This window comes from Desmodus rotundus, chromosome 5 (assembly GCF_022682495.2).
Source record: "Desmodus rotundus isolate HL8 chromosome 5, HLdesRot8A.1, whole genome shotgun sequence".
NCBI lineage: Eukaryota > Metazoa > Chordata > Mammalia > Chiroptera > Phyllostomidae > Desmodus > Desmodus rotundus.
This window is the reverse complement of record NC_071391.1, coordinates 78791530-78810872: the sequence shown is the minus strand read 5'-3', so window position 1 is coordinate 78810872 and position 19343 is coordinate 78791530. Positions and strand designations below refer to the sequence as shown.

General features: G+C 36.9%; 1 protein-coding gene across 1 annotated transcript in view; it reads right to left on the bottom strand.

The window, feature by feature from the left end:
* ATM (ATM serine/threonine kinase) overlaps positions 1-19343 on the bottom strand; it is a 169345-nt gene that overhangs the window by 86842 nt on the left and 63160 nt on the right. Inside the window, exons 25-32 of the mRNA XM_024570803.4 lie at positions 16035-16208; positions 14790-14959; positions 11196-11442; positions 8381-8496; positions 7280-7406; positions 6628-6827; positions 2129-2303; positions 1009-1173 (exon numbers count right to left, since the gene is read on the bottom strand). Of these exons, the coding sequence (XP_024426571.2) occupies positions 1009-1173; positions 2129-2303; positions 6628-6827; positions 7280-7406; positions 8381-8496; positions 11196-11442; positions 14790-14959; positions 16035-16208 (1374 nt within the window). The remainder of the gene's footprint in view (positions 1-1008; positions 1174-2128; positions 2304-6627; positions 6828-7279; positions 7407-8380; positions 8497-11195; positions 11443-14789; positions 14960-16034; positions 16209-19343) is intronic.

Here is a 19343-nt window from a genome sequence, read left to right as displayed (position 1 = left end):
TACAGATACTAGTTCATCTCATTATTACTACCAAACTTAGAAGTAAATTATTTCTTCCATTTGAAATCCTACAGTGTCTTAATTTAAATTCTAATAGACTGTTTCGTGATAAAATACTGTACTTCGCCCTGTATAATGCGCTCCCGTGTATAATGTGACCCGCATTTTGGGCCCAAACTTTCAGGAAAAAATATCTTTTAACTTTTTAATTCAATTATTTATTTATTTATATTTAGAAAACAAACCTGATTGTCATATTCCAGGGAATTGTTTTGCATACAGATATTGTTATTGCTTTCTAAGTTACACATTTAATGCATAAGCATAAATAAAAGAATCGAAGACATTTATATAGATACAGAATTAGTACTACCCACGTATAATGTGCATCATGACTTTCCCCTTAAAAATATGGGCAAAGAATTGTGCATTATACACGGCAAAATATGGTAGTTACATTTTCAAGAAAGGTATAACATACTCAATTAGAGAGAAAAGCTTAAATTCCTATTTGTTTTAAATCTTAACATATTAATCTGTATTTTCATATTGATACTTGGGAAAATACAAATTATAATTTTTAAATTGTAATAAGATTTATGAGGAAAAATATACCTGAAAATAATTTTGAAGTTTATGAAGGTTAAAAGAACTAAAACTTGAAAAACCCTTTAAAAGGTTAAATATCTCTAATTAAAATATTAAACTGTCCCTGAAAGTAATTTTGAGATATTAATGGATGTTATGCTTATGAAAATCAAGCATGTATCATTTCTCTTCAATAGTTAAACTCAAATATTTACCAAGAAACTGATATTTATACTTTTACTGCAATGCAAGAGGATATATTAAGATTCAGTTTTTTTATATAAGAGGGTTGATCTCATGCTATCTTTTCATCATAATTTTTTTTAAAAACGTTTTCACATTCAGAGTATTAGAGATTATCAAAAGGTACTATTGCCTAGCCTTCTAATAGAACATAGTAAGATGCTGGAATAATATTACCTCCGTGAGTGAAAAGGGTCCTCTACTGTATTTGATTTTCTGCTGAGTAATACGTAGATCCTTAAAGAGAATATGATCAGGAAAAGGATCTAAAAGTTTAATTGTGATGTAGAGGTTTTCATTATCCTTGTTATCTATCACTAAGTATTTCAACAAGTCCAATACCTAAACATAATCGAAAACAAAAATAAATGAAAGGGGAGAAATGACTTAATTATATTTTAAAGTAAAATAATCAAACCCATCGTAATAAATGATAACAATTCTCCTAACCTAATTCAGATAAAATAGTCCAATTATTTCAAAGGTAGCCAGCTATTATTGTTTCCACGCTTTCAAATAATTCAACAAAAAGTTAAAAGTGCTTTTACAGGATGAGCTCTGAGGTATAAAAATGCTAATATTACTGAAACATGTAAGTAACATCTCACACACCATCATAATGGTGAAAATTGCTATCCATAGCTTTTACTACCTCTATGCTTTATGCATAAGACAGAAACTGTAAGGGTATTTATTAGATCAAAATTACTATGTGTTCAGTGATTAAATGGTTACAAAAATTAATTCATTGAGAATGTTTTTCCAACCATTTTTCAAAAAATATTTTCACTAGCCCTGGCTGGGTGGCTCAGTTGGTCGGAGTGTCTTCCCAACACCAAAAAAGCTTTCACATCTGATACCAAGTCAGGGCACAATCCTAGATTGTGGGTTCGATCCCCAGTTGGGATCTGTTGCATAAAAGAAGCAACAGATCGTTGTTCCTCTCTCATGTAGATGTGAGAGGAACTCTCTCTCTCTCTCTCTCTCTCTCTCTCTCTCTCTCTCTCTCTCTCTTCCCAGTCAGGGCACATGCCTGGGTTGCGGGCCAGGTCTTTGGTTGAGGACGTGCGAGATGCAACCTATTGTATCTCTTGCACATCAATGTTTCTCTCCCTTTCTCCCTCTCTCTTGAAACAAATAAATAAAATCTTTAAAAAAATAAACAAACATATCTCAAGTGAGGATTAAAATACATATGTACATTTTCACTAAAATTACAAATTATACCAAGTAAACATACAACACTCATTTCCTTCCAAGATTTGAAATATCATTTGAAGGTGATTTACAAAATTACCTGTTCCTGAATCTCCATCTGTTCATGTACAAGGGGTATAAGTGTGCCAACAATAACATGAAGATGATTTTCTAAAGCATCCTTACAGTACGTTACTGCTGTACGGCAAACCTGGCTTAATAGGTCACAACAAAGGGAGAAGCTACGTAATGACACATCCATAAAACGAGAAGGCCTAAGATAGAAAAAAAACAACAGTTAAGTTCTAGGAAACTATTTTGACATAAACTTATTTGCATGTCATTTTTATTCAGCATCTCTAATTCTGATATGACTTGACATAAAAGTCACTTTCATATCCAGTTCCTTGAAGATAATATAGAGAAGTGGCATTAGCAAAATGGTGGAGTACAAAGCTCCATTTTCCCTGGCAGGAAACATTAAAAAAGAGAATTATGAATTTGTTTCAGTTTTGTTTTTTTTTTCCAGATCCCACATATAACTGAAATCATAATGTATTTGTGTTTCTCAATCTGACTTATTTCACTTAGCATAATACTTTCTAGTCATCCATGGTGTCACAAATGGCAAGATTTCATTTTTTATATGGCCAATATTCCAGTGTGTTTGTGTTTGTGTGTGTACCACACCATCTATCCACTCGTTTATCAATGGAACCGAAGTTGCCTCAATATCTTGACTATTGTAAATAATGCTGTAATAAACGTAGGGTGCATATATCTTTGTGAATCAGTGTTTTGGATTTCTTCAGATAAATATCTAGAAGTGGAACTGCTTTGTTATGATAGTTCTATTTTGAAATTTTTGAGGAACCTCCATACTATACTGTTTTGCGTAGTAGCTGCACCACTTTACAATCCCACCAAGCAGAACTAAACTCATACAGAGAGAGAACAAATTGATGGTTGCCAGATGGAAGGGGGCACTGAGGAATGGGTGAAAAAGTTGAAAGGGATTAGGAAGTAGAGGTTGCCACTACAAACAGAGTCACAGGGATTAAGGTACAGCACAGAAAATATAATCAATAATATTTCAGTAACTGTATATGGTGTCAGATAGGTACTAGACTTATCAGGGTGACCTCTGTAGGATGTTTAAATGTTTAATCACTATGTTGTACTATATAAAACAATATAATATTGTATGTCAACTATAATTTAAAAATAAAATTTAAAAACGTTTAATAAAGAATGAAGGAGCTCTGCAGCTTATCATAAAAAGATCTCCAAGAATAGTATAAAACAAAAATCATTTGTTGTAATAGTAAATATTAAAAAAAATAACTCAGTACTTTTTTGGCTCTGTAAACAAAGTTTACAGCCATCAAGCAAATATTTAATAAAAATATGCATATTAAAAACTGTAGAAAAGCTCTGGTGATTTAGCTGTCCTTGCACCACCCCCTCCCCACTTGCCTGTAGTCATGAAAACTGCATTCCCCTGTTCCTGATATGGGATCCTGGCCCTTAGATCTGGAGAAAGCAGAGCAGACCGTACTCACTATTTATTGTGTATGTCTGTTCTAAACCTGTCTGAGAGCTCCTGAAGGCTAGAAAAACTGCAGGAATTGCCTGAAGCCATTAAGGAGGCCAACAACCCACAGCTGCCTGGTACAAGAGATCACTGTCCAGTCATACAATAGACAGCCTAATACCTAGGAGGGAATGGTGAGGAGAGAGCTTCCTTGGGAAATTGGAGTACTCAAAGCCACCAATATATATATGGGGAATGTAGAAAAAGCCACACACATGCTCAGGTGCTTGTACAAAAATTACTTTTGAAGCCGTAAGCTTTCACTTTGGGCTGGTCCCTAGGCTCAGTGCAAGCCTGGCTATGTGTTGAGGGACAGTCCTAACACAGCCAACCTGCCGAGACTACAAAAGGTTTACTCTCTTTCCTTCTGGCACCTGATATTCAAGAGAATCTGTGTCAAAACACTACCTCAACATAATTTAAGGAACAGTCTTCAGTGACTACGCACAGTAAGAAATACATTCTCTGTAAAAACAGTTGAGTAAACTCATGAAACAAATGGCTATAACCTTCAACAAGAACAACAACAAAAAAAGGTCAAACCTGGGACAAGGGAAAAAATCTGATTCCCACAGTTACATCGTAATGGTAAAATGTCCTGTTTTCAAGAAGAAAATCACAAGGCATTAGCAAATTAGGAAAGGCCTTAGGAAAGTAAGGCCCATTCATAGGAATAAATGTACTGACTGAAACAGTTCCTGAGAAAGTTCAGATAATGGACTAATCAATGACTTTAAACAATTGTCTTAAATATGCTGGAAGAGCATAGAGACCAAGGAAAATGAAATGCAGCATACCAAAACCTACAGGATGCAGGAAAAGTAGTGCTGACAAAAATTATGTAGCAGAAACACTTACATTTTTAAAAAAAAGACTTGGTTGAAGCACACCAACAAACACTTAAGAAGAGTTAACTTTATATCTGCAGCATATAAAAAAGATGATATACCATGAGCAAGCAGAATTTATCCCAGGACTGCAAGAGGTCAATATAAGAAAACTGATCCATGTAATACATATTAATGGGATGAAAGAAAATACTACTTGATCACATCAACAAACACAGAAAAGACATTTAACGAAAATTTAACAACCTTTCATGATAAAAACACCGAGAGACACATGAATAGACAGAAACTTCCTCAACAAAATAAAGGTAATCTATGTAAAACCCACAAATAACAACATTAATCAATGTTAAAAGACAAAGCTTTCCAATTAAGATGAGAAACAAAACAAGGATGCTTATTTTCACACTGCTATTCAATATTATACTATAGTTCTAGCCAGAGAAATTAGACAAAAAAAAGAAACAAAACTCATCAACAAAAAGAAAAGGGAACCCATTGTATGGGAAAACATATTTGCTAATGATACATCTATTAGGGGTTTAACTTCCAAAATGTATAAAGAAGATAAACAATTCAACCAAATAATGGGCAAAGGACCTGAACAGACACTTCTCCAAAGAGGACATACAGATGGCCAACAGACACATTAAAAAAATGCTCAATGGCCTTAATCATCAAATAGGTTCAAATTAAAACCACAGTGAGAAACCAACCCACAGCTGCCAGAAGGGCTACCATCAATAAATCAACAAACCGAGTAATGGATGTGGAAAAAATGGAACCCTAGTGCACTGTTGGTGGGACTGCAGATTGGTGAAGCCACTGTGCAAAACAGTATGGAATTTCCTCAAAAAGGAAACAGCCTCCCTGGCTGGGGTGGCTCAATGGATTGAGCACTGTCTGCAAACTGAAAAGTTGCCGGTTCGATCCCTGGCCCATGCACAGGGTCTCCGGTTGTGGGAGGCAACAGATCAATGTTTCTCACGTCGATGTTTCTCTCCCTTCTTTCTCTCTCCCTCTAAAAATAAATAAATAAAATCTTAAAAAAAAAAAAAAAAAAGAATTGCCTTTTGACCCAGCAATCCCACTCTTAGAATATTATCTGAAGAATCCTCAAACACCAATCTGGAAGAACATGTGCACTACTATGCTTATAGTAGCATTGTTTACAATAACCAAGATCTAGAAATAGCCCATGCGCCCGTCAGTAGATGAGTGGATAAAAATGCCATGGTGTATTTACACAGTGGAATACTACATGGCTATAAAGCAGAAGGAACTCTTAATCTTTTGGAACAACACGATGGACCTGGAGATTATGATGCTAAGTGAAATAAGCCAGTCACTAAAATTCAAATACCATATAATCTCACATATATGTGAAATCTAATGAACAAAATAGAAATAGAGACATCCACACATGGAACAGACTGACAGCTGTCAGAGGGGAGAGGATTGTGGGAGACTGAATGAAAGAACATGAAGGGATTATATGCGTGAACATATAACATATATGCGTGACCCCATGGACAGAGACAACAGTATGGTTATGGCCTGAGGAAAGGTGGGGGCTGGGGGTGGCAAGGGCTGGGTGGAGGTGGGTAAAGGGGAAAAATTGGGACAACTGCAATAGTGTAAACAATAAAAATAAACTTAGAAAAAAAAACAAGGAAGGCTGGGATCATTACAGCCTGGAATCTAGAGCCAGTTGTTCAGAGGCACACATGAAAACCTGGTCTTGCCACGGGTATCTAATTGGTTTTGTGTGGGGAGAAATCTTGTAGAACTAAGGGCCTTTAACCTCTGGGATCTGACACTATCTCGTCAAAATTGAGTTGAATTGTAGGACACCCAACTAGGTCTGCAGATTTCCTTGGATGTGTGTAGGGAACACCCCACATACACATTCAACTTGTGACCAGAATTGCTACAGTAATGTATATATTACAGGCCATCTAAAATTAGAATATTCGTTTTTAAATGTTGAAGATCCTTACTAGTTAAGATTTCTAGAGTTGGAGTAGTAGTAATACAAGTTATAAAATAATAGGTAGATATAAATCCCAGACACAATACTCTGGCTTCTACCTCTTAGTATAAATTTTCAGTTAACAGTAGAGAAATACTTTTATCTATTCTAAATATATTATTTACCTTTTGTTGATATAGTGAATCAAACTATAAATAACATCTCGAAGAACAAAGGCCCAAGCTCCTCCTAAGCCAGTTTTTATCTCTTTCAATAATAAACTAACAAAGAGGTGATATATTTTAAGAATTCTGTGCTTTTTATAAACATTATTTGTCTCAGCAGCTTGCTCACATATAGCTAGAAGAATTTTCTGATAGGAATCCTACAAAATAAAGATACATTTTAGTCAAAACTTGTCAAATCACATATACTCAGGTAAAATACATTCATATTCAAAATAAATTATATAATTTAGTTTGGGTCTGATATCAAATGCAAAATATTACATTAAAATTACTATATTAAAAAATTACTGTCAACTTATGATATTGATAAACTGTAATTAAATAGCACATTAAAAAACATATTTCCATGAGCCAATATATGACTAAACTGTCACAAAAAAATTCAGCCCTCAGATGTAACACATTTGAATTATACTGACAAATACAATACCAAGATATAAACCTGTAAATAAGTATTTTTCTTCTTTATTTATTCCGATGAATTTCTATTCATTTACTTTTTTTCTCTTTATGATTTGCATACATGGATATTCTAGCTGAAACAGTAGAAATCCACTTTTCAGTTATTATAATAGTATTGTATACTTACAGGGCTTTTGGAAAGAATTTCTAAAATACTTTTAAACTTGGTTTTATGGCAATTGCTGATATATGCAAATGTTGCTTTAATCACATGTGATGGAAAATGAGGTGGATTAGGAGCAGGATCCAAATCCCTAAAAGTTGTAGAAAAAAATGTTACCATATTCAGACCATAATTATCAAGAAAAAACGGATTTGACTGAAAGACTACAGAATAAAAACTTAGGTTATAGTAACTTCAAATTTAAAAATTATTTCTCTACTGAAAAACTAGGCTTTTAATAAAATGATATATATATATGTATATATATACACACACGTCATATATATACACACACATGCCTATATACATCAACCAGAATACCTAAATACTTTTACCTTCTAGGACTTAGTCAGTTTTTAAATGATTTGCTTAAAAATTCTTTTATGAAGTTAATGGTAATTCCACAGAGGAGTCTAGTGTCACTCCACTTCAAGTATGAATTAAAGCTCTATGCTAGTACTCTAAATACAATAATATTTTAAGACAGCAGTCAAACATTATATCAAACGAAATTATATATATAAAAGTACTTCAGTAGCTATTACTATTTCATATGGCTAGCACTGGAGGGCATACAAAAAAAGGGTGCTTTCAAGCAGTTTATAGTCAAGCTTAGAAAATAACTAACACTCATGTCAACCAAGTGGGTGTACACATCCAAGTGAAATCGCAGTACAGTAAGATTCTGATAGCTAAAGAGGATGATAAAGGAAAGGGGATCTAGACATGCAAATCATAGCTACGAAGAAGAGAACATAGAATAAGGTGTAAATAAAGAAAATTTCAACAGACAACCAATGGCACAATGCTCAAACACCAGAGAGAGATTGAGGGAAAAAGGTCATGAATTTGCAAGCGAGGTGGTAAATTAGAGCAGTTATTGTGGAAGAGCCTACAGTTAGAAGCAGATAGGTAATTACTTCAAAGGAAGTTATTTTTAAAGAAACAATTTAAAAGCAGAGTACACACCTAAAAACTGAAATAGGTATTTAAAAATGTCAAACAATATACCTGTCAATAGACTTCTGAAACTGTAGCTAATTCTCAAGTTTAGAATACACATACCCTGAAAAGTCACACAGGTCAGTGCTTTGGCTTTCACCAGCAGTTGCAGGTTCGTGTAATGTCATCAATAATTCCACCACAATCTCTGGTAAATTAGTAATGAATAAATGATCAATCTGTAAGGATATAAAATAAAAGTATATTTAAGTGTTTATATCTGTGTAAGATAGCTCAAGGGGTTCACATTATCGCCTCATTTCCAAAATTATTCAGTGACTATAGATGACCAAAGATCTAAGATCTGCAAGACATACACCTAATTCCACTTGTTTCTGCTATGCAACTGACTTGTAAGCAGAGGAAATTAAAGAAATCATACCATACGAGACTCTCTTAATATGGCCTTTTAATTTTTAAGAATCATTTTAAGTGATGAAGACTTCAGGTCTAACATGAAATTTCTCAGCCTAATCATTTCCTTGCCAACCAAATTCCCCACTGATCTGTACTTTTCCTCAGTCTGAATTTCATTCTCATTTGGGAATGCTAGTTCACTTAGAAAACTTTCCTAGTAAAAATTCTCAATCACGTGCCTGGATTTCAGGCAAGATCCCTGGTTGGGAGCACGCAAGAGGCAACCGATCAATGTTTCTCTCTCACATAGATGTATCTCTCTCCCTCACTTCCTCCCTCTCTCTAAAAATAAATAAACAAAAATCTTTAAAATTCAACAAGAGCAGACTCTTTGTCAATCACTTCCTGCTACAGGTAGCTTCACAAAGAACATAAATTCTCTAAATATAAAGAATGGTTCTGCTACATTTTACCTCAGCCAAATGAATGAAAACTGTATGAGTCTTAAAGGTGAATTTATTAGTTCTTAAAATAAAAAATTACAGTGCATTAAACTAAAACACAAATGACAGATTTATTTGATGCGCAAGGAGATTTGGAAACACTTCCTCATAAGAGAAATATTTTTGAATGTGATAAGATACCTCATGTAAAAATCCTAGCCATTCCCTTGGGCTTACATATCAGTCGTCCAATCATGTCCAAGGTTGTAGCCCTTATAAAATTCCAGCCTCATTTAAAAGTATATCTGGAATAAGTAATGACAAATTGGCCAACTATAATTATATCAGAGGTAAAACTAACGCTAGTTTCCTTGCACATAAGATCACAACCAACTTCACTAGTTTCATATGGTTCTCTAAGAAAGATCTGTAATTTTAGCTATAGTCCATATAAATGGTTCAGATAGCTAGGCATAGCTCTACAATCTTAAACTGTAAATATTTTAGGCATTTAACAATGAACAGTTTTAGAAGACTCAAAGACTGATAACAGTTTGTACCAACACTTACCAACAACAACAAAAGAATCTAGAAGACTCATTCAGATAAAGTACATATTAGAGAAAAAAATTAACTTATGACAAGTTCATAATAGAAACTACCAAGAACTTAATATATTTAATGAAGAAGACAAGAACCAAGGTTTAATACAATTGCATTTCTTCCTAATTATGACCCTGAAAACGGCTATTTTTTGGTCTGAATACATAAAAGAAAATGTAAGACTAGGCGTGCTCAGAAGTCTAAGAAAGGAGATTGGGAAGGAAAGAGAAGAAACAGACTGTCTCTCATAAATTCTATTACCCTTGGTATGCCAGCATTCTGGTGCAAATATCTTTTGGGAAAGGAACTTCTCTGCTTACCATTTGCTTCCAGACTACAGACTTACAACCAGCTCTCACTGGCAATGGCCCACCTAGGCAACTGGGAGACTTGCTGTGAACTTTTGTGGTTCAATATAGATAACTGGGCAACCAAAAAAAAGAGGCTCTAGAAGTTTATCCAATCCTAATTTTATGTTAACAAGATTTGGTTAGTCATCCAAATTAACATTAAAAAAAACCCTTGAACTGACCAATCCTCTAAGACCACAAAAAAGATTACACATTGCTCTGACCAGTGTGGCTCAGCTGGTTGGGCGACATTCCACAAAGCAAAAGGTGGCCAGTTTGATTCCTGCTTCAGGCACATGCCTGGGTTGCAGGTTCGGTCTCCATTTGGGGTGTGTTTGAAAGGCAACTGATTGATGTTCTCTCATATTGGTGTTTCTCTCCTTCTCTTTCTCCTCCCTTCCCCACTCTCTGAAAATAAGTAAAATCTTAAAAATCTTAAAAAAGATTATATATGTGATTTAATATAAGTTGCCTCAAATAATTTTGAATTTATGTAAATTACTATGAAACAAAAATTGTAAGATCCTTTTTTCCATGACTCCATTATTTATCAAATAATGAGTACTCAATATATACTAGGTGGTCGGGATACATCAACAAGGAAGAAAAAAAGAAGAAAATTCTACCTTTGTAGTAGTTACACTAGAGATGACTGATAAAAAGCAATGAACATAATTCCTGAATAAATTATACCATATGTTAGAATGTAGTCACGGAAAAAAGAAAGATCAGAGTATGAAAATTTGGGATTGTATTTTTCCTTGAAAAGTGAAGGGCTTAATGAGACTGAAGAAGAAATAAGGAGGATTTTCTATATATTATTCAGTATTGCTTGACTTTAACTTGCACTTCTAATTACTTCCAATTAAAATAAATTTTAAAAAGAAACAAAATAAAATTATTCAAGTGATTTAAAAAATTTTTTTATTAAAAACATTTCATTTAAAAGCCAATTCAAAAGGAGACAATACTGTACAACAACAACAATTTTCATGGACTATCTGTGCTAGATAGTGATTATCACATATCAAATTTAACTGTATAAATGAATAAAGAGCCTTAAAATTTTAAAGTTACATCTTAGATAAATTAGGGAAAAAATTGAGGTAAAAGTTGAAGTCATACCTGTTTACCTAGTAAGTTTTCATCTTTAAGCATATCATAGACTTTGGAAGCATTCTCTCTTTGCTGTGCCATCCCAATGTCTCCTGTAACCTCACAGGCAAAGTAAGGAAGAATATTTACAAGAATCTTTGGAAAGCAGTCTATCAGAAGACGTTTCCAATCCTCTTGAATCAGATTAGCAATGGACTTCACTTCATCAAAATCACTTCTAATCACCAGTTGTGGAATCAAAACTTTATAACAAGATCTAAAATGTAAAAATTTAAAATATAAATTCTATATAACTTTTCATAGTAAAATTTATTATAGTTTTTAAAATAATGAAACACTCTAAGCATTACCACATCATTTATATAGATGAAACATTCTTATTCTAAACTTACTTTTAGTTTAGTTTGCTTATTTTTGACATTATAATTTATTGTTTTATTACTACTTTTAATTAATTATTGATATTAAATATTATTAAGTAGCTTTAATAAACTACTTAAAATAATTAATATTTTATTATTATCCAAATTTCCCTCCTTTGCTCCTCTCTATCAAGCCCCTTCTCGCAATCCCCACACGATTGTACATGTCCATGGGTCACACATTATGTTCATTGGCTACTCTATTCCCAATGATGTACTTTACAGCCCCATGAATATTCTGTAACTACCAATTACTACTTCTTAATCCCCTCACCCTTTACCCCAATCCTCACCCCATGACCACCCTCCCATCTGACAACCATCAAAATGCTCTCTGAATCTATGATTCTATTTCTGTTCTGCTTGTCTATTTTGGTATTTTTGGAATCAATTGTTGATAAGATATGTATTTACTGCCATTTTATTGTTCATATTTTTGATCATCTTAAGGAAGATCCTTTAACATTTCATATAATACTGGTTTGGTGGTGATGAATTCCTTTAGTTTTTTTCTGGTTTTAGAAGCTCTTTATCTGTCCTTTGATTCTAAATGATAGCTTTGCTGGGTAGAGCAATCTTGGCTGTAGGTCCTTGCTTTTCATCACTCAATATTTCTTGGCAATCCCTTCTAGCCTACCAAGTTTCTTTTGAGAAATCAGCTGATGGTCTTATGGGAGCTCCCTGGTAGGTAACTAGCTGCTTTTCTCTTGCTGCTTTTAAGATTCTCTCTGTCTTTAATTTCGGCATTTTAATTATGATGTGTAGTGGAGTGGGCCTCTTTGGGTTCATCTTGTTTGAGACTCTCTGCTCTTCCCAGACTTGTATGTCTATTTCTTCATCAAGTTAGGGAAGATTTCTGTCATTACTTTTTTCAAATAGGTTTCTAATTTCTTGCTCTCTCCTCCTTCTGGCACCTGTGATGCAAATGTTGGTTCACTTGAAGCTGTCCCAGAGGCTCCTTACACTATCCTCATTTTTCTGGATTCTCTTTTCTTTTGCTGTTCTGATGGGTTGTTTTTTATTTTCCTCTATTGTAAATCATTGATTTGATTCTCGGCTTCATCCACTCTACTATTGATTCCCTGTAAATTGTTCTTTGTTTCAATTAGTGTAAAGTTCATTTCTGACTGGATATTTTTTATGTTGTTGAGGTCCTCACTAAGTTTCCTGAGCAAACTTATAACCAGTGTTTTGAACTCTGCATCTGATAGATTGCTTCTATCCATTTTGTTTAGTTCTTTTTCTGGAGTTTTGACCTGTTCTTTCATTTAAGCCATGTTTGTTTTCTCATTTTGGCAGCATCCCTGTGTTTGTTCCCATGTATTAGGTAGAGCTGCTATGTCTACCTTCATGTGGACTATGCACACCCTCCTCTTGTGTTTGAGCCATGCTTGCTGTTGGCATGTCACCAACTGAGTTCTGTCAGGGGTCACTCACCATAAGCTACAAAGTGGTCTGCAGATGTCTGCTACTTTTGCTAGGGTTGGGGGTAACCTGATGAGGCTAAGCTGTGAACCAAGGCCAGTTGCTGCTACTGCCAGGCACAGGGCCACTTTGTAAGAGGGATGGGGCTCACTGAAACCAGATGATGCTTATTTGAAAGTTTAGGAAAATCTGACGCATGGGTCAAGACAAGCCATTCATACAGAAAAGCCACTGGAAACTGCTTAGGTGGGCCCAAAAGTTGGGTGGAGCAAGGACTCAGGGAATCACCAGGGTGGGACAAAGAGTGTGAACCAGATTTATGGAGTCTCAGATATAGCACCCACATAGCTGGCTTTGTGGTTCTATGGGGGGAAGAGTCAGAAAATGAATAGTGGCCTTTGCCAGCACTTCTGTCTGAGAGACAGCTGCTCCCCAGCTCTCACCCTGATGCCGGACAACTCAGTTCCTCCCCGTAAGTGCCTGATGTCTTTCAATCTTCTGCCCCACATGCTACAGCTCAAAGGGAATGAGTCCAAGTAAGTCTGTGCGTGGGCCTTTGAAGAGGAACTGCCTGAGACTCCAGCAGTTCGGTCTTCCACAGCCTTAATCCCCAATGGTTTCAATAGCCAGAAATTACGGGAATTTACCTCCCTGGCACTTGAACCCTGGCCTGGGGATCCTCATGTGGGGCTTGGACTCCTCACTCCTGAGATATCCTATTGATTTTCATCCACCACACAGGGTGTGGGACCAGCCAGTTCCACGTCTCCGCCCCTCCTACCAGTTTCGATATGGTTTCTTCTTGCATTCCATAGTTGATTTCTTCTCTAATTCTGTAGTTGTAGGACTTCCATTAAGCTTGATTTGTGATGGTTCTGAATGCTGGTTGTTCTATAGTTTAGTTGTAATTTTGATGTGATTGTATGAAAAGGGAAGCCATTTACCTATGCTACCATCTTGACCCTCGTTTACTTTGCTTTTTCCTTACTCTAATTTTATAAATGGAATAATAAAGTTAGTAAATTTTAAATAGTCACACTAAAAAAAAGAGATCTTAGAAATATTCCCTTAATTCTGTCATCTAAAAAGTACAAACTAAATTTTATTTAATTCTTCTGCATAAGCAATTTATATAAAACTATTTTAAAATGAAATATGAAAGCAATTTATAAATTCAAGGAATAAGTGTAAATATTATTGCCAAACTGAATGAACAATAAAAACCACTTAACAATTATAAACTACCTTCCCATCATTCTGATACCCACACATTACTCTAGTTACTTCAAACCTTTGCATTTTCAAATTTTTCTTCTCTAGAGTTAGAGTTAGCAAAACAAACACTTTTATATTAAAATAGAAATAATGATTAAATGTCCGAAAGTCAAGCAACAGAAAATAAAAACAAGGCAGAAATAACCAGCACTAGTTATCTTTCACTTTTCTCAGAAAATGTTAAATCTGAAAGGAATGTTAAAGATCTCTTTATGTAAATTACATGCCTTACTTTACCGATTTAAAAAATCAAGTCCCAAAGGATGGTTACATGGCTTGCCTAAAATCACATAACCAGTTACCAGCATAGCAAAGAACTGATCCAAAGTCCAGTGATTCCCTTTAATTCACTTTTATTAAAACAACCTGTCCTGCCTCACATACTATACAACCTCCCATGTCTGTGTATGTGGAGGTGGAATTGCCAAACATCATTAATTTTAAGTTACACATATTTCACATGTGCCATATGTAAACCTACCTATAGAAATCCTCGATGTTTGTGTAGTTTAATAAAATAAAAGGAAAAGAGGATAAGCTGTATTCAGTATCTTGAAGATTTAGCCATTCCAAAACCAGATAATCCAAATGAGAAGCCATGAAGTCTTCTAAATGCCTATATCCAAAAGTTTCAGAAACTTTCTCTAAAACCTGTGCAAATCAAAAAGTCGTGAATTCTTTAAGAAAACAGCAAAGTAATATATTATTTAAATCTTTGTTAATATTTACTAACAGTATGACTTAAGTATTCATTTAACTTTTCTATACCTTGATTTACTCATCTATGAGATGGGGATAATAAAAGTACCCCAGTTCAGCAAGACTAATTAAGAAAAGTGCATTTAATATAACTAGCACAGTGCCTGGCACATAGCAAACCCTCAATAAATTTTATTTAAATTTAAATTTATAAAATTTATTTAAATAAAAACAGAAAAATACATTGCAATTTTCAACATTTCATTATATTCAAAATGAATATAAAAGGAAGGTCTAAAGTAAAATAATTCTTTTAAGCCCTAAACCAATGAGAAAATCAAAACACTATATTCCACTTATAATAATAACTAGGTAGTATAATTATATAATTATCTTAAAGCAATTTATTTTAACAGAAAAGTAAAAGGTTGACTCGTCTAAGACTGATTGCCTATGGGTTTGCTTACTGCAAAGCTCCATGGAAACCTTGCTGTTAGAATGCTGAACGGTAAACCACTGATCTGTCACTGGTTCATCTGTAAAAATCTACACCAGAAAGGCTTGCTTCCAAATCATGAATGTTGAGCAGGTGGAAAAGGGAACAGAAGAACATTCTACAACACTGTGCTGATGTAATCGCAAGGCTGAACACTGCAATTCCTTCTCTAACCATGCAACTGAAAAGCTCTTAAACTTTACTCCTGGCACTGCTACATACCAACGCCCTGCCTGAGAATCAATAAGGTAAAACACTTGCTACTGCTGTTTCCCTGTCTTTCCCTCAATAAATGCTATTCCAGAGGTCCTAGTCTGTATGACGACAGGTCATTCACTCATGTTAGTTCACTGTATGCCTGGTGAAATGCTCTTAAACTGAATGTAAGAAATAACAGAGCATACAAATACATACACTATTAACAAATAAAACTGTCTCCAAGTCTTTCACAAGTGCCATTTCGAAATCCTAGCTTATCTTTTTTAATTGCTTAGAAGTTATCCAAGGAAGATTATATTCATCCATGTGTACCTTTTTAATGAGGTGAGGCTCTAATCCATCCTCTTTCACAGACTTGCACAGGACAAACAAAGCCTGCTTTTCACAGACAGGACTACAGTTTAGAACCACAGCTATCATAATCAGTAAAACAGCTTTTCTGTTATAAATTTCATCCAAAAGTTCAGGGTTCTCAGCTCTGTTGGACTTAAGAAGAATTTTAAACAATAATGTAATGTAAATATTTAAAATTACAAACAAAGCAGGCTAAAATCAAAGTACACCATGACAACACTAAGCCACCCACGAACAGTTTTAAATCCTTCAGTGATTAAGCTAACAGTAGAGATTTTGAGAAAATATCAAAGTTTCTAGAGTGGCAAAGATTGCTCTTGATAAGATATTATGGGAAAAAAATGCTAAATATTTCAGTGAGGTATAAAGCACTTCAATAAAAAAATAAAAGAAACTGCAAGAAGGTAAGAGAGATTAAAGTTCCTCTTCAACTTCCAAGTATACCTCATAAGATATTTATCATTATAATAATATGTAGCTATTTATACTTTTTTTTTTTAATATATTTATTGATTATGCTATTACAGTTGTCCCATTCCCCCCCCACTCCACTCCATCCTGCCCACCCCCCTCCCTCCCACATTCCCTCCTATAGTTCATGTCCATGGGTTATACTTATAAGTTCTTTGGCTTCTACATTTCCTACACTATTTTTACCCTCCCCCTGTCTATTTTCCACCTATCATCTATGCTACTTATTCTCTGTACCTTTACCCCCCTGTCCCCCTCCCACTCCCTTATTGACAACCCTCATGTTCTAGTTGTTTGCCTAGTTTGCTCTCGTTTTTGTTTTATGTGTGGTCGTTAATAACTGTGAGTTTGCTGTCATATTTACTGTTCCTATTTTTGATCTTCTTTTTCTTAGGTAACTCCCTTTAACATTTCATATAATAAGGGCTTGGTGATGATGAGCCTCTTCAACTTGACCTTATCTGAGAAGCACTTTATCCTCCCTTCCATTCTAAATGATAGCTTTGCTGGATACAGTAATCTTGGATGTAGGTCCTTGCGTTTAATCTTGGGTAATGTAATTATGATGTGCCTTGGTGTGTTCCTCCTTGGGTCCAGCTTCTTTGGGACTCTCTGAGCTTCCTGGACTTCCCGGAAGTCTATTTCCTTTGCCAGATCGGGGAAGTTCTCCATTATTTGTTCAAATAAGTTTTCAATTTTTTGTTCTTCCTCTTCTCCTTCTGGCACCCCTATAATTCGGATGTTGGAACGTTTCAAGGTGTCCTGGAGGTTCCCAAGCCTCTCCTCATTTTTCCAAGTTCTTGTTTCTTCATTCTTTTCTGGTTGGATGTTTGTTTCTTCCTTCTGGTCCATACCATTGATTTGAGTCCCAGTTTCCTTCTCATCACTATTGGTTCCCTGTACATTTTCCTTTGTTTCTCTTAGCATAGGCTTCATTTTTTCATCTGTTTTTCGAATAGATTCAACCAAGTCTGTGAGCATATTTATAACCAGTGCTTTGAACTGTGCATCCGATAGGTTGGCTATCTCTTCATCACTTAGTTGTATTTTTTCTGGAGCTTTGAAGTGTTCTGTCATTTGGGCCATTTTTTTTTTTTTTGTCTTGGCACCTCTGTTACTTTAAGGGGCGGAGCCTTAGGTGTTCACGGGGCGGGGTAACGGTGGTCGCTGCGATGTGATGCTGTACGTGGGGGCGGGGCCGAGAGGGAGCAATGGCGCCCGCTTCACTCTCCTCCGGATTTCAGTCTTTCACTCCGCTACCCACAATCAAACTGGGCCCCTCTGGTGCTGGTTCCCGAGTAAGTGGGCCTGTGCACACTCTAGGCCCCTGTGGGTCTCTCCAACAACCTCTCCTGTGAGGCTGGGAGTCTCTCCTGCCACCCCAACTCCCAGGGGTGCTTTCAATCAGAGGTTTGAGGCTTTATTTCCCCGAGCTGGAGCCCTGGGTTGCGCAGCGGTCTGCTTCTCTGCCCGCCGTTCGTCCGGTTTATCTGTGGGCGAATGTGGTGCCGCAAGGTGCTACCCGCCACTCTGCCTGCCCCACTCTCCGCCACTCTGAGTCCGGCCCTCTGTGTTTATCTGTGCAAATGTGGGACCGCAGGGTCTGCCAGTGCTCGGACTGCCTGCGCCATTTGTCCCACACTCCGCCAGTCTCAGTCCCGCCACAGCCACGCGAGTCCTCTCCACCCCAGTGCCGTCTCCGCCCCTCCTACCAGTCTGGATGAATGATTATTTTCTGTTTCCTTGGTGTTGGTCCCCCTTGCTGTTCGATTCTCTGTCAGTTCTGGTTGTGCGAGGAGGCGCAGTGTGTCTACCTACGCCGCCATCTTGGTTCTCCGCTATTTATACTTTTAAAAATATTATCACAGAACCAAGATGGCGCCTCCTTGCACAACCAGAACTGACAGAAAATCGAACGGCAAGGAGGTCCGACACCAAGGAAGTGAAAAATAAACATTCATCCAGACTGGTAGGAGGGGCGGAGAGGACTCGCGTGGCCGTGGCGGGAACGAGACTGGCAGAGTGTGGGACAAATGGGGCAGGCAGTCCGACCACTAGCAGACCCTGCAGCCCCACATTCGCACACAGATACACCGAGAGGGCAGGACTCGGCGTGGCGGAGAGCAGGGCGTGGCGGAGAGCAGGGCGGGCAGAGCGGTGGGTGGTGCCCGGAAGCCCCGCATTTGCGCACAGATAAACCGGACAAACGGCAGGGAGCGGGGCAGACCGCGCGGCCCAGGGCTCCAGAGCGGGGAGGTGAAGCCTTGGACCTCTGATTGAAAACGCCTGTGGGGGTTGGGGCGGCAGCAGGAGAGGCTCCCAGCCTCCCGGAGGGGTCGTTGGAGGGACCCACAGGGGCCTGGAGCGTGCACAGGCCCACCCACTCGGGGGCCAGCACCAGGGGGGCCCGGTTTGACTGTGGGTAGCGGAGTGAAGGATTGAAATCCAGAGGAGAGTGAAGTGGGCGCCATTGCTCCCTCTCGGCCCCTCCACCCCCACACAGCGTCACAGCGCAGCGACCAGCGTTACCCCACCCCGGGAACACCTAAGGCTCCGCCCCTTAAAGTAACAGACAGGCCAAGACAACAACAACAAAAAAAATGGCCCAAATGACAGAACACTTCAAAGCTCCAGAAAAAATACAACTAAGCGACGAAGAGATAGCCAACCTATCAGATGCATAGTTCAAAACAATGGTTATCAAGATGCTCACAGAATTGGTTGAATCTGTTCGAAAACCAGATGAAAAAATGAAGCCTATGCTAAGAGAAACAAAGGAAAACGTACAGGGAACCA